General features: G+C 40.3%; 1 protein-coding gene across 1 annotated transcript in view; it reads right to left on the bottom strand.

Annotated features, from left to right (window-relative positions):
- Positions 1-584: 584 nt before the first annotated feature.
- Positions 585-15,575, bottom strand: part of mtmr12 (myotubularin related protein 12) — a 130,151-nt gene continuing 115,160 nt past the window's right edge. The window contains exons 14-18 of the mRNA XM_070868327.1: positions 14,052-14,222; positions 10,759-10,917; positions 8,980-9,036; positions 4,531-5,101; positions 585-655 (exon numbers count right to left, since the gene is read on the bottom strand). Of these exons, the coding sequence (XP_070724428.1) occupies positions 642-655; positions 4,531-5,101; positions 8,980-9,036; positions 10,759-10,917; positions 14,052-14,222 (972 nt within the window). The 3' untranslated portion in view covers positions 585-641. The remainder of the gene's footprint in view (positions 656-4,530; positions 5,102-8,979; positions 9,037-10,758; positions 10,918-14,051; positions 14,223-15,575) is intronic.

Below are 15,575 nucleotides of genomic sequence, written 5' to 3'. Positions count from 1 at the left end.
AAAACAAACAAGTGTTCTTGATTCTCTGATCTGTATTCCATGTTGTATTAGAAACTGAAACTCAATGCTCATCCATATAAATTACAGCAGGTTTACAGGTTTCTTCTGAGAAACAAAATAAATAGGACAACCATCCAATCTTTCATTTTCCTCCAGGTATTGCAATATATTGGCACAGTTGAATAAACACAGCTGATGAGCTCCGGTTAACCCATTTCCTTCATTCACTTCTATTCTAAGTGTCCCTTCCAAACACAAAAAAAATCTTGAATGGCAATTTTTGGAACATTATACAGTCAACATACTAAATCCATTCAATGCAGTCAAATTCCACCAAAAGCAGCAACATAATCTAAGCACCGTTTGTACAAAAAAGATATTTAGCTTTTGATTAAAGTGATTCTGATTCCAGACCACTTTATTTGCATTTACACAAAGCTCAAACTGTGCACATTCATTAATTCAACTGAAAAATGTAAGATATTGCTACCAAAAATACTTTATATTCAGATACAAGAAAAGCTCTCCAAAAAGGTAGATTTTGCTCTTGCAAATTTGAATGTTTCCATGCAAAGTTGTGTAACTTTTCCAGTGTACAATAATATTCAAAAGCACATCTTGAGAAAAGTCTGAATAGGTCTTCATTTGGCAAACACTGGCAGAGGGAATAAACAGCAAATAAATTAAGGAAAAAAGTGATCTACAATTGCAAAAAAAATCAAAAAAATGTTTCCAGTTTCCCAAAAAATGTTGGGTTAACATTTCTGCTTACTTTCCTGGTTTCACAAAAATATCAATGCATAGAGATTTAATATCCAAATAGTAACAAAGCAGGCACTCAAACACACTCCTGGCAAATTCAATCTAATCTGTTAGAACCTAATCAGACAGAATCTGAGCAATAAGTACTAGATATATGTGTATTTCCACCATTTAGTGCACAACCAAATAAATCTACTTCATATTTTCTTGCGTGCACAGTCTACAATTTAGAAGGGTGAATGTAGATAGTGTACTAGGTACAAAAGTGCTGAAACAGAAGAATTGTTAAATACATCAAAACAGTTTAATCTAGAGTTATTAAGTGGTTTGGAAATTTAAACAAAAACTGCAACTGTGAAAACAAAGCTCCTAAATGCCTCCTAGTGGTGAATTATAAAGCAGTGTATAGAGAGTCAAAGGCCTGGGAGAAGGTTACCCTCAATGGAGAGAAAAATATACCTTAATCAAAACAAAGTAGGTATGCACCATTTATTCTGTTTCTCTCTGAAACCTCACAGGAGACAGTCAATAGCATTTTTTGATAAGATTTACAATTTTGCAACTTCTGAGCAAGCTAATTAATATTCATTATACATGTAACCTCTATGAGTAGTTGATGGCAGTGAGATATTGTCCATTCAATGTTTTATCTCAAGGTAACTACAGGCTAAACTTAGAACTATAATCACCTTGTTTTTTTTTTTATTACAAATTTAATAGCTTCAGTAGCTTCTAGGGTTCAAGCCAATTTAGAAAGTGGACAAATAGCAAAAGTATTCAACTTAGAATATTACAGTAACCCAAAGATAATATTTTACAGTCCAAGCTCAGGAATAGGCTTATTGCAACTTTAAATATCATAACTATACAGCACAAGAGAATGCAAGTCAGTAGTCAGATTCTGCCCATCACTAAACACTATTCAGGATCATATAGAAAATTTGTTCCAGCCAATAAACTGCACTGAATCCATAAATGTAACAAACTAATGCAACAAACTAATTTCAGGAGAGAGTGGCACAGGTGGTGATATATGGTAAAAGAAAAATAGAAGAGCAAAACGAGAAATTAAAGAAGAATGGCCAATTACCCACAGCAGATCCAAAAAGGGCGCTGGACAACAGGAATGGAATAAATGTACTTCATCTGAAATATTTACCAACCACAGTGGAAACCATTCAAGTACAAAATGAGATTTATTCTATTGTGACAGGAGAAAAAAAACTACTCTTCAGGCAACATGGGCTTATCATAGATAGGAGCTACATCTATTTCCTGGCAACAGCAATACAATAAACTACATTTAAGCACATGGTACTATTGGTTGCAGGCTAGCCAGCACAAAAAAAATTAACTTAAATCACTATTTCACTAAAACACCTGTTTGTGATTTAAAGAATCAGAGGCTCTTCAGTGTATTCTTTGGCAGTAACATTTCAGGACTGAGATGGCACTGGTAAGTCACAAGGACACTTAGGACTTTAACTCAATACATTACTGCCTTACAGTTGGAACACTATAAACTTTGAATGTGGGGGCATTATTTCTTTGGCATAAAGCAATTTGATTCACTGAATGATCACACCAAATGTAGTGTTTATTTAAACGTGGGATGGGGAGGGGGGTAGAGATGATTTAAAAAAGTATACAATCTACAATAAAGCACAAGACACTCTGAATTAAAATGCAATATGGAATAAATACCATAATCCACAACAAAACCCAACTGGTTGTGTTGCAGACATACCCAGGCCTTGGTCTTAAATACATTAAGTTAGAATGCTCTCATCACACCACAAGATTTGCAACGGCGAGAGAATACAATACACCTGCTCTATAATCAAAGATTTTGCATCACTTGATTTAATAGTTTAATTTAGATGTTGATAATTTGGTGTTAGAGGTGATGCTGGTAATGGGGAAATAAATTTTCCATTTAAGACACACAGGGCTAGAAACTCATCGACTTTGTGACCGTTTTTTTGGGCGATATTTCACCATATTTGGCGAAAAACTGGTTGGTGGGAATTTCGGTGACTTTTGTGGCAGTGGCTTTCAAGTACCGCTGGGGAGAGAAGCGTCGCTGTGCAAGACCCGAAATAGCGTTTGCGCCAAAAATTTGGCTCTCTGCACACCCATATTTTGCGTGAAAAATACCGATATGTAAAAAGCTGCATTGCAGCCCTTGGAGCAGCGGTAAATATGAAGACCTGCAAATAAGGTAAGTTAAAGTTTTTTTTCCCCATTCTTTTTCAGCAATTCAATAGAAGAGTGTCTTGTAAATGTGTGAACTTTGTTTCCAATTTATTTTGTGTGATTTTCCGCCCTCCCAAGGCCCAACTCGCAGCGGTACCAGCCTCGGACTAAAGTTGGCGAGGATTGCGGTTTGCGCCACGAGTCCTCGTTTGATGCCGATTTTTATCGCTGCGCAAATTTAAGGTTGAATTTCTGGCCTGATAGCGATAGCGAAGCAAAAACTATAATTTTGGCGAAAAAAAAATACCGTTTTTGCTGAGAACCGAATTTCTAGCCCCTGGTATCAGCAAGGCCAACTATAGCACCAACTGATGCTTTAGTTGATATCAGCCAGCTCAACACAGATTGGTAATAAAATTTTGTCTGTAGACCTACAGCTGCAAAAGTAATGGATGTGTCCAAGCCTTTGTTTTAGTAGGTGATCTAAGTGTGTGCCAGAAGCTTTGGGGACCCCGTATAAAGTTTAACATCTATATTCTCATACATGTACATACATTACAAGCTGCTGAAACTAATAGATCATGGTGTGCTGATGGGAGATTATTCCTACAATGAGGCAATAGTGCTTAAAAAAAAAACATGCCCACAAAATTCAAACATAAAAAAAAAGAAGAAATAAGCTAAAAGGATGAAGTTGCCATGGCTTCAAGGGCTGGATTTCCTTGGCTCAGTGGCTGCAAGTAGCTCTAGGGTTGCAATTTGGATACCATGGCAGTGGACCATCCGAGAAGCTGTCAGTCTGTGTTTAAGTGGATTTTTATTACACCAGAGATAACAACTATCATTTGAATATCCACTCAATTTTTCCCCAGTGAAATGCAAAACTTTGAAAGCTTGTATTTATTGAAAAATTGTAAATCTTACCCCTCTCCCAATTTTTAGCATTCTAATTCTTACTAAATGGAGGGGGGGGGGGGGGAAACGGGACGACATCCATTGCAGAAGCAAACACAAATATAAATTTCCAATATTGTTGGGACACTTTAGTCAAACATATAAAATTAAAGTAAGGATAATCCTAAAAGGTGGGTTTAAACTGCCAGAAATTATAAAATATCGAAATGAATTCTCCCGAATTGGGTCATGTCATTTCCCTCCACCATGTAAACCTCCTACAAAATAAACAATACCAGTAATGATGGAGATGGTTTGTCTTTACTATACATTTTGGCAAAAATTAGCACTGCCACCTGGCGTTGGAATTGTTAGCAGGATAGTTGGCACAAAACAAGTACACAAATGCCCATAAGCCAACTTTAGGCCAAAATAGTTCAGGAAATCATGTCACTGAACCAGTGATTTGGTTTAGTTTGGATTTTAGCCCGCCCAATATAGGCACAGTCTTTTTGGTTAAAAGACAGATAGCAGCTTTCAAACGTTTGCTGAACAAAATTGGAAAACGGGTGCATAGAAAACAAAGCAACTCAAACTCATGAAACACACCCAGCTGGTATCATAGTCAAAAACAAAATGTTAAGGGGTAAAATATAAGAGATCGACACTATAACAAACCTAGTTCTTCCTCATCGTCTGGCAAGTTCTCCATTGACCCAAAGCTCATTGAGAGATTTATAGAGACGGGAATGCGGGGCTTTATAGATTGCCTACGTAACGTGCCAAATGGAAAAGTTGAAGAAAGGCGGCTGCTCTGATGAAATGGTGCAAAGACATCATTGTTTGGAGACTGTGGTTTCCTTTTGAGTATCCTCTGTGATACTTTTTTCTGTAAGGTTTTTATCTCATCTATAATTTCACAGGCTTTGTTCAGAGCAGTTGTGGAACCACCACCTAGTATTTGAACCTCTGGAATCCAGCGCAAGTATCGCTGGCTCCAGAGTTTTATAGCAGGACCATCATGCAGAGGAAGCAACAGTCCATGATGATCAATTGGTTTACTGCGCCAATTTTCATAAAACTGTCTGTAGTTAACTGAAGTATCTTCGGCTGTGAATGTCCACCTGCTGATCTTTTTTCCTAGAAAAGTCTTTATCAAGTTATCCGTCTCCTCCCTCAAAAATCCTTTTTTGGATGAAGGCCGAGAGTGAAATGATGGACTTGATGGTAGGGACATCTGGCGCTGAGGCTGAGAAAAAAAAACATACTAAATGAGAATCGCATTATCTGTACATATATTTAATCTACAGACATTATTGCATTGCTCCAGGAAAGTATAACTGAATAGACTTGTAATCTTGAAAATGGATAGTAACAATACCAAATAGCAAGATCCACATGCATAGATAGTAGAGATGACGGCAGTACAGAATTTCTAGAATTGTACAGAATACAGAAATATAGCATGAAATAATTTAAGCTGGTGAGCCATTCGGTAACTGAACAGGTATTTGCATTTTTTTCCTTTCAAGCAAATCAGCCAATGAATCAGCGTGGCATGCACACAGGCAAATTTCGAGGGGTTAATTTTCACTTTCAAGTAGATGTGGCGAATCACAATATTAACCCCTGGCTGTTTAAAAAAAAAAAAAAAAATCAAACAAATGCTTTCCATTTCTTGCCAATTTTCTTCTCCCATTAAGTCGTTCAGAAAGCTATGGACAACTACATATTACTGAACTTAAAAAAAAAAGACGACAAAACTAAAGTTACATTGAAACCACACTGCAGAAAGTGTATACGTTTTGCAGGATCAAAATGATAGTTTACTTCCCTCCCTCTACCAGAAGGCTCCAACATTTTTCTGGGATCTGGTTCCACGAACATGCACAGCCTCCAAAACCTTGTCTAAATTCAAGTGGCCATTCTTTATGTATGTGTGAGCCTAAACTAGTGTTGGCAAGCTATTTAACTAGGAGGGGGAAGAGAATCTTAGATCTGGTCCTGTGTAATGAGACAGGAATAATAAACGATCTCCTAGTAAAAGATCCTCTCGGAATGAGTGATCACGGTATGGCTCAATTTGTAATACAGATTGAGGGTGAGGAAGTAGTGTCTCAAACGAGCGTTCTATGCTTAAACAAAGGGGACTACAGTGGGATGAGGGCAGAGTTGGCTAAAGTAGACTGGAAATACAGACTAAACGGTGGCACAATTTAGGAACAGTGGAGGACTTTTAAGGAGCTCTTTCATAGTGCTCAACAAAAATATATTCCAGTGAAAAAGAAGCGCGGTAAGAGAAGGAATAACCAGCCGTGGATAACCAAGGAAATTAAGGAGAGTATCAAATTAAAAACCAATGCGTATAAGGTGGCCAAGGTTAGTAGGAAAATAGAAGATTGGGAAAATTTTAAACGACAGCAAAGAATGACTAAGAAAGCAATAAAGAAAGGAAAGATAGATTACGAAGGTAAACTTGTGCAAAACAGATAGTAAAAGCTTTTACAGATATATAAAACGGAAAAGTGTGACTAAAGTAAATGGTGGTCCCTTAGAAGATGAGAAGGGGGATTTAATAATGGGAAATGTGGAAATGGCTGAGACCGTAAACAATTATTTTGCTTCGGTCTTCACAGTGGAAGACACAAAAAACATTCCAAAAATTGCTGGTCACAGGAATGTGGGAAGGGAGGACCTTGAGACAATCACTATCACGAGGCGGGTAGTGCTGGACAGGCTAATGGGACTCAAGGTAGACAAGTCCCCTGGTCCTGATAAAATGCATCCCAGGGTATTAAAAGAGATGGCGGAAGTTATAGCAGATGCATTCGTTATAATCTACCAAAATTCTCTGGACTCTGGGGAGGTACCAGCGGATTAGAAAGCAGCTAATGTAACACCTCTGTTTAAAAAAGGGGGCAGACAAAAGGCAGGTAACTATAGGCCAGTTAGTTTAACATCTGTAATGGGGAAAATGCTTGAAACTATTAAGAAATAAACGGGACATCAAGATAAGAATAGTGCAATCAAGCAGACGCAGCATGGATACATGAAGGGGAAATCATGTTTAACTAATTTACTGGAATTCTTTGAGGATATAACGAGCATGGTGGATAGAGGTGTACCAATGGATGTGGTGTATTTAGATTTCCAAAAGGCATTCGATAAGGTGCCACACAAAAGGTTACCGCAGAAGATAAAGGTACGCGGAGTCAGAGGAAATGTATTAGCATGGATCGAGAATTGGCTGGCTAACAGAAAGCAGAGAGTCAGGATAAATGGGTCCTTTTCGGGTTGGAAATCAGTGGTTAGTGGTGTGCCACAGGGATCGGTGCTTGGACCACAACGGTTTACAATATACATAGATGACCTGGAAGAGGGGACAGAGTGTAGTGTAACAAAATTTGCAGATGACACAAAGATTAGTGGGAAAGCGGGTTGTGTTGAGGACAGAGAGAGGCTGCAAAGAAATTTAGATAGGTTAAGCGAATGGGCTAAGGTTTGGCAGATGGAATACAATGTCGGAAAGTGTGAGGTCATCCACCTTGGGGAAAAAAAATAAATAAAAGGGAATATTATTTGAATGGGGAGAAATTACAACATGCTGCAGTGCAGAGGGACCTGGGGGTCCTTGTGCATAAATCCCAAAAAGTTAGTTTGCAGGTGCAGCAGGTAATCAGGAAGGCAAATGGAATATTGGCCTTCATTGTGAGAGGGATGGAGTACAAAAGCAGGGAGCTCCTTCTGCAACTGTATAGGGTATTGGGGAGGCCGCAACTGGAGTACTGCGTGCAGTTTTGGTCACCTTACTTAAGGAAGGATATACTAGCTTTGGAGGGGGTACAGAGACGATTCATTAGGCTGATTCCGGAGATGAGGGGGTTACCTTATGATGATAGATTGAGTAGACTGGATCTTTACTCATTGGAGTTCAGAAGGATGAGGGGTGATTTTATAGAAACATTTAAAATAAGGAAAGGGATAGACAAGATAGAGGCAGAGAGCTTGTTTCCACTGGTTGGGAAGACTAGAACTAGGGGGCACAGCCTCAAAATACGGGGGAGCCAATTTAAAACCGAGTTGAGAAGGAATTTCTTCTCCCAGAGGGTTGTGAATCTGTGGAATTCTCTGCCCAAGGAAGCAGTTGAGGCTAGCTCATTGAATGTATTCAAGTCACAGATAGATAGATTTTTAACCAATAAAGGGAATTAAGGGTTTTGGGGAGCGGGCGGGTAAGTGAAGCTGAGTCCATGGCCAGATCAGCCATGATCTTGTTGAATGGCGGAGCAGGCTCGAGGGCCTACTCCTGTTCCTAATTCTTATGTTCTTATGTAATAGCAATTAAGATTGCTCCTCTCATCACCCCATCCATGGTCAGCTAATCAGTACAGATCACAGGACAACCTAAAGGTTTTCTGGTCCATTTGGCCAAGTTCCACATTTACTCATTGAGCTTAAGGGAGGGGGAATCTATATGATAAATTTTATATGAAAATGTAAAATGTTTATTCTAAGCAATCTAATTTTGGCTCTATGTTTGTCATCAACTGACCTTGTACAAAGGCAATATTGCTTTGAGTTTTATAAATAGGAGCATTGAGTAGAAGACCAAAGAGACTATGATAAATGTGTACATGGCATCGTTAGAGTACTGAATGCAGTTTTAGGCATCCCACTATAGAAAGGGCATCAAAGCATGGAGAGTGTACAGTGTAGATACACCAGGGAATAAGAGATGAGAATTGAGATACTGGGACTATTTCCACTGGAACAGAGAAAGCCAAGAGTTACAGATTTTTTAAATTATGAAATAATTTCAGAAGATAAATAAAGTTTATTTTCTCTGGTGGGAAGTTGGTAATGGAGAGCTGGCACAGAATAATGGCCTGAATGGCCTTCTGTCCTGTGAGCTTCTATGGAAGGGGTTTTAAAGGTGGCTTCACTCTGTCTAAATGACTAACCATACTTATTGGCATCCACTATTATAGGATGATTTCATATCTGAACTTCGGCTTTTAGAATTTAGGTACCACTCTACATGTAGCCGAAATGCAAGTTTACCCCACATGCACCCTGTCAATTAAGTTAGTAGATGGTTTTGATCAAAAATTGAAGACCTTAAAATACCTCTGGTATATCCAGAAAATTTTCATGGGCAATCTCCAAGTAGTTCAGTGCAGGGTCCTTTGATATGAATAAGGCAATTTACTCAAAAGATGACAAATATAGCTTCTGTAAGAACATGCCACTACTCTTCTTGTTAATCCATACATGGCTACTTTATGGCAGAGCATTATTATAGGAAGATAACATTACCACAGGTATATTGCTGCTTCCTAATTAGAAATACTTGATGCAGGCTCGTTTTGTTATGCTATTTACAGTAGGTATAGTTTCACACACAAAAATAAATTAACCACCACTGCCCAACTGCTCAAGTCTTCAATATTTATCCCATCTACCTTAGCCAATGTGCTTTTGATTTTCTTTTCAAAACTCTGGTTTTTTGTTTACAATTTCTCCAGGCAGGCTCTCTGTTGCAGCCACATTAGAAAAAGAGCTGCACTTGTGGACAACGTGACTATGAGAAGACAGGAGTAGTAATTTAAAAAATATAATCTACATAATTTGAAAGTAGAGTTCACACGTGCTTTTGTTTCAAGAGTCTGAATTGATCCTGGTCTCAGACAAGGCCTCAGATGGATGGTGACAAATGAATCCATGCAAATTCACACTTTACAGAATATAATAACCAAGTGTTCTTTTGTAAACTGCAGGCATTAGCAGTAGCCAAGTAGATCATCATCTTCTTAGGCAGCCCCTTGGAGTGAAGGATGATTTGCTTCCACACTAACACGAGTTCGAAGGTGGCTGATGAGTCCAATGCGGGATCTACAGACTGTCACAGGTGGGGCAGGTGCTTGGTTTGGCTCACGCTCCTTCCACAGTTTGTACTTGACTTCTGCGTGATCCCGACAAAGAGACACAAAGTGTTTGTGCCTTCCTGAATGCTGCTTCTCCACTTTGAGCGGTCATCGGCCAGTGTTTCCCAAGAGTCGGTGGGGATGTTACATTTTTTCAAGGAGGCTTTGAGGGTGTCCTTGAAGAGTTTTCTCTGCCCTCCTGGGGCTCGCTTGCCGTGACGGAGCTCGGAGTAGAGTGCCTGTTTCGGGAGTTTTGTAACAGGCATGCGGACTACCTGGCCCACCCATCGTCGCTGACTGACTGTTGTCAATGCTGGGGATGTTGGCCTGAAAGAAAACACTGACGTTGGTACTCTTATCCTGCCAATAGATTTGCAGAATTTTGCGGAGGCAGCGTTAGTGGTACTTCTCCACTGTACCTACTGTACATTGTCCATGTCTCTGAAGCATCAGCTATCACTGCTGCTCTGCAGACCATGAGCTTGGTGCCAGGTTTGAGATCTTGGTCTTCAGACACTCTTCTCCTCAGGCGACCGAATGCTGCACTGGCACAGTGAAGGCGGTGTTGGGTTTCGTCATCGATGTCGGCCCTCGTTGACAGGAGGCTTCCAAGGTATGGAAAGTGGTCCATGCTGTCCAAGATCTTGATGATCGGAGGGCGGTGTTGAGGCAGGAGCAGGTTGGTAGAGAAACTGTGTCTTATGGATGTTTAATGCAAGGCCCAGACTCTCATACGCTTCAGTAAAGTTGTCAACGAAAGTGTCAACAATGCAAAGTAGATGGAGTTGTCCCCAGTGACCGCCCCCCCACCCAAAGCAAATATTGACTTTAGACTAGGTCACTCGCCAACAAAACTTTTCTACAGCACTGAGCAGGAATTACAGTATATAAACATTATCCAGATCTGTTGCATATACAAAGAAATTAACTATATATAGATTTTAAGAACATACAATCCTGAAGTAAAATTTAAAACAATTACCTTCATGCGTTGGATTCTTCTAACCTGATCAGTTTTTGGCTTTCCAATATAAAGTGGATTATAAAAGAGTGCTTGAACAGAGTTCTCAAACTGCACAGACCATTCCCACACACTGGGAAGTTTCAATGACCTGCTTAGCATTCGCCGATCTTCACCAAGCTGCCAAAACAAATAAAACAGCGTGTGACCTGATTGGCAAAATAGCCGGTTGTTAGTGTTGAAAACCTATTTGGTTAAGATATCTTCTTTCTGTCAAGACAATATCACTTTATACAACTCTGCAGCACAAAGGCATGAGCAAAATAAAAGCACAAAATAGTGATTTGTGCTAAATATATCTCCCAAATTCTCAATGTTAATGTGTGTTCTGTCCAACAACAGCAAAATCAGGGATTATAAATAGTGCAATTTCTAATATCGCTCATTGAAAATGTTCATAAATAAAGCATTGAAGTTCATAACTATAGTTGTGGATAGCAGGAGAGATGTTTTTTTTTTTTAAAATGTTGCGAATTTTTATTAATCAAGACATTTTCTAGCTCTAAAGGAGAACATAGCTATCCACCTAACTTCTATTCACTTGTCCTTTCCCCACACCTTTTAATATTGTTCTCTCCCTCTTTTAAAAGCTATTATGGATTCTCTTATGGGCACTCTTCTGGTACCTAATCCTAATGATCATTTTTGTGTGCAATATCACAGCCGAGCCCAATCCAATTCTGCACCAAGTATTTATGTAATTTTTCCTTCAAAGCCTGGAGACAATGAAGCCAGCTGTCATGCCCCCAGTGCCCATAACCATCTTTTAAAAAGTTACATCCAACTCTATCCACTCAATAGATCTAGAGTAGAATCATTGACTTTAATCAAATTGCACAGCCTCAGAGTTCCCAACCTCCAGTCCTCCCTCTCGCTCACATTGCAATAGCTGAATCATTCCATTTTTATTTTTACCTTCAACAGAACAATGGAAATCTTGGGACAAATTTCCTGAGCAGGTACTGTTGAGCAGCACAGTACATTGGAAAGCAACAGAATGCCTGAATTTCCTGGTAATCCTCAATATGGGGAGGGCAGATTTAGAGGTGTTGGTATAGGGAAAGGAAGATCATGAGCAAGCTGGGCCTCAAAAGACAGCAGTCCTACTAAAGGCGCAAGTACAGTTATTAAAGCCCCACAAGAGAACCAGAAGGACTTTTGTAATGGATCACAATTTTGATCAGCATATCTGATAATTTGTGAAGTGTTTAATTTCCACATGCAAAAAGCTGCAAGTTGCATGTTAGTGGTCTTCACATTAAAGATTCTGTCCCCTGTGGACAAGTTGGTGCTGCTGTGTTATGGCTGGGATGGTAACAGCACCTCAAGCAGGAGTCTGGCACCCCTGCAGTTGCTTTGCAGGGAGGCTGATAAGAGGGCAACAACAATTTTAATTTATATAACACCTTTAACATTGGAAAATGCCCCAAGGCACTTCCAAGAATTTTTATAATTCCTGACCCATGTGCATGCTCATTGAGTATATTCAAGGCAGAGATCAACAGATGTTTAGATACTGAGGGAAATCAAGGAATATGGGGATAGTGCAGGAAGGTAGAGTGGAGGTCAAAGGCCAGCCATGATCTTGTTGAATGGCTCAAATGGCCTACTCCTGCTCCTATTTCTTATGTTCACAAGAGTGTAATCAGACAAAATTTGGCACTGAGCCAAAGGAGAGGCGACTAAAAGAGTGTTCAAAAAGATAGGAAGGAAAGGTTTAGGGATGGAATTTCAGAGCTTCGAGCCTAGATGGCCAAAGGCACAGCTGCCAATAGTGGGGCAAAAGAAGTGGAACAAGAGGCCAGAGTTAGAGGAATGCAGAGTTCTTGGAGTACTGTAAGGCAGGAGGAGGTTACAAAGCTAGGGAGAGGTAAGGCCATGGAGGCATTTGAATAAGAGGATAAGAATTTTTAAAATCAAGAGGTTGGTGGACTGGGAGCCAATGTTGGTCAGCGAGCACAAGGGTGATGGGTGAACTGTACTTTGTGTGCTCCTGAATGCCTCTGCCACGCTCGGGCTGTGAAACTGGGGCCTCGCGCTCTCTCTCCGTGCTGGTTTGATGCTTTTTTTTTTTTAAGGTTGTGTCTCACCGCTCCCTCCCCCCACTGCTGCCGCACCCAGATCCGCCGCACCCCCCCCTCTCCGCCCCACTGTACCCAAACCCCCCCACCATCGCCACTGCACCCCCCCCCTCCCGTCTCCATCCCCACCACCCCCCATGCTCCAGGCAAGAGACTGATGCCAAACCACGGGTGGTTCCAGATCAGAGAGTCCCGGACTGGAGAGGTACAACCTGTATTAAAAATTATTAATTTTCAAGTCTGTTATTTTAAGTTTAGCAAAGATTTTAAAAGTTTAAAAAAAAAAAAGACAATTGTTGGGTAAATTCACCGTGTAATGGTGAATCTGGCCCATCAAGCCCGTACTGGCTCTCTGCAAGAACACTTCAGCTAGTCCCACTCACCCGCCCTTTCCCCGTAGCCCTGAAAAATGTTTTCCTTCAGGTACTTATCCAATTCCCTTTTGAAAGCCAAGATTGAATCTGCCTCCACCAACCTTTGTGGCAGTGAATTCCAGATCCTAACCACTCGCTGCGTAAAATAGCTTTCCCTCATGTCACCTTTGCTTCTTCTGCCAATCACGTTAAATCTGTGTCCTCTGGTTCTCGACCCTTCTGTGATGGGAACAGTTTCTCTCTATCTACTCTGTCCAAACCCCTCAATTTTGAACACCTCTATCAAATCTCCTCTCAACCTTATCTGCTCTGAGGAAAAAACATATCTTCTTTAGTCTAGCCACGTAACTGAAGTCCCTCATCCTTGGAACCAATCTTGTAAATCTTTTCTGCTCCCTCTCCAAGGCCTTCACATCCTTTCCACAGTGTGGTGCCCAGAATTAGACACAATATTCCAGTTGAGGCCAAAACAGTGCTTTATACAGGTTCATCATAACTTCCTTGCTTGAATTTATTCAAATGTAAACCTTAATGCAGAGTTTGAAATGCAACATAACTCCAGCTAACAATTCCAATAAGAATCTGGCCACTGCACTCAAAAAGGACATTAGATGATTGACATCACCTTAACCTGTTATTAGTCTAACTCAGAAGCACTTTCCATTTATTCAGGCATTAGAAAATGCACTCTGCATGGTAAGACCACAAATTATGGCAGATCGTCAATAGTGATCAAGTAACAAAAGCAAAATGAATACAAAGGATCTAAAGACATTTTGCAACAGATTAGGACACCTACCATTTGGTTATTATCCTTCTGGTGTGGTGAATTGAACAGGAAAGTGCTAAAGATGGGGATGTACATGCTGTCTGACAATATAGTCACGTATGTCTCTGTAAACTCAAAGGCTGCTGGATATTGCTGAAGCAACTGCCACACGCATTCCAAGAAGAGAAGAAATATCGGCGCCTTCAAATTAAAAAAGGTATTGTAAAAATTGTGTACTTTTGTCATCTTGAATATATTTTCCAAACAAAATTTAAAATAATGATACAATGACTTACTATTTTTGGTCATTTATAAACTCACTTTAGCAAAAGCCTGGCCTGGCCAATCCAATTCTCCCATCCTTTCACTCTACTCACTTCTTCCAATCGAGGTGGGAGAAACATATTGAATGGTGGTGCAGGCTCGAGCAGAATGGTCTACTCCTGCACCTATTTTCTATGTTTCTATGTTAAGGAGCTCCGTGGCCCATACAAATTACCGCCCGTTTTTTTGCGATTAGAGCACCATTGAGCAATCTACCCGCGACCACCAGATCGTACCCCTGCCCCACAGCTAAACAGGAACATTGCTTCCATCCTAACCCATTCCCCCAGAACCATGATCAGGTCATTTGTCCTCACCTTCCACCCCACCAGCCTCCACATTCAACAGATCATCCTATGCCATTTCTGCAATGCCCAGCGCAGCACCGCCAAACATTTCCCCTCCTCTTTCAGCATTCCAAAGGCACTGTTCCCTCCGTGACACCCTGATCCACTCTTCAATCACCCCCAACCCCTGCAAGCACAGGAGATGCAACATTTGCCCTTTCACCTCCTCTTCCCATCGTCCAGGGCCCTAAACACTCATCCTGGGTAAAACAGCAATTTACTTGTACTTCCAACTTAGTATACTGTATTCACTGCTCACAATGTGGGGTGACAAAGCACAGATCTTCTACCTGCTTTTCTTCCTCCACATTCCCTGGCGCCTTCGATTCGGTGCCAGATTTTCCATGCTTACCCTCCGTCCCCCCTCAACCCCCCACCTTACTGCTATTTGTCCTGTAAGTATTTACATCTACTCTGGACCAGTCTTGTTTCTATACTGGTCTCAATATCAGCTCATTTTGCCTTGCACCATCACTAATCATTCCTACCCTCCAGCCCATCAGACCTCTCGTTCTTTTCCTGGCCTTTTTCCTGGCTCTGTACTTGCTTAAAAACTGTTTCTTGAACTTCTTCCAGTTCTGACGAAAGGTTAAAAACCTGAAACATTAACTGTTTCTCTCTCCACAGACACTGCCTGACCTGCTGAGTGTTTCCAGCATTTTCTGTTTTCATTTTAAATGTTTGTTTTTATTTTTCACTATTTTAAGCAAAGCATTTATTAAAGCAAAACACCACTGTGGAGTCATTTGTCCTGTTCTAGTTATTAAAAATTCTCATTGTTACTTTAGCTGAAGGTTATGATTTAAGTTCCTTCCAGTAATACAGAAAACTGCCCTCTACAGGAAATGGTTACTACAAATCTAAAAAAATATCAAAATACCTA

The sequence above is a fragment of the Pristiophorus japonicus genome, chromosome 2 (assembly GCF_044704955.1).
Source record: "Pristiophorus japonicus isolate sPriJap1 chromosome 2, sPriJap1.hap1, whole genome shotgun sequence".
Taxonomy (NCBI): domain Eukaryota; kingdom Metazoa; phylum Chordata; class Chondrichthyes; family Pristiophoridae; genus Pristiophorus; species Pristiophorus japonicus.
This window is presented reverse-complemented; position numbering and strand designations above follow the sequence as displayed.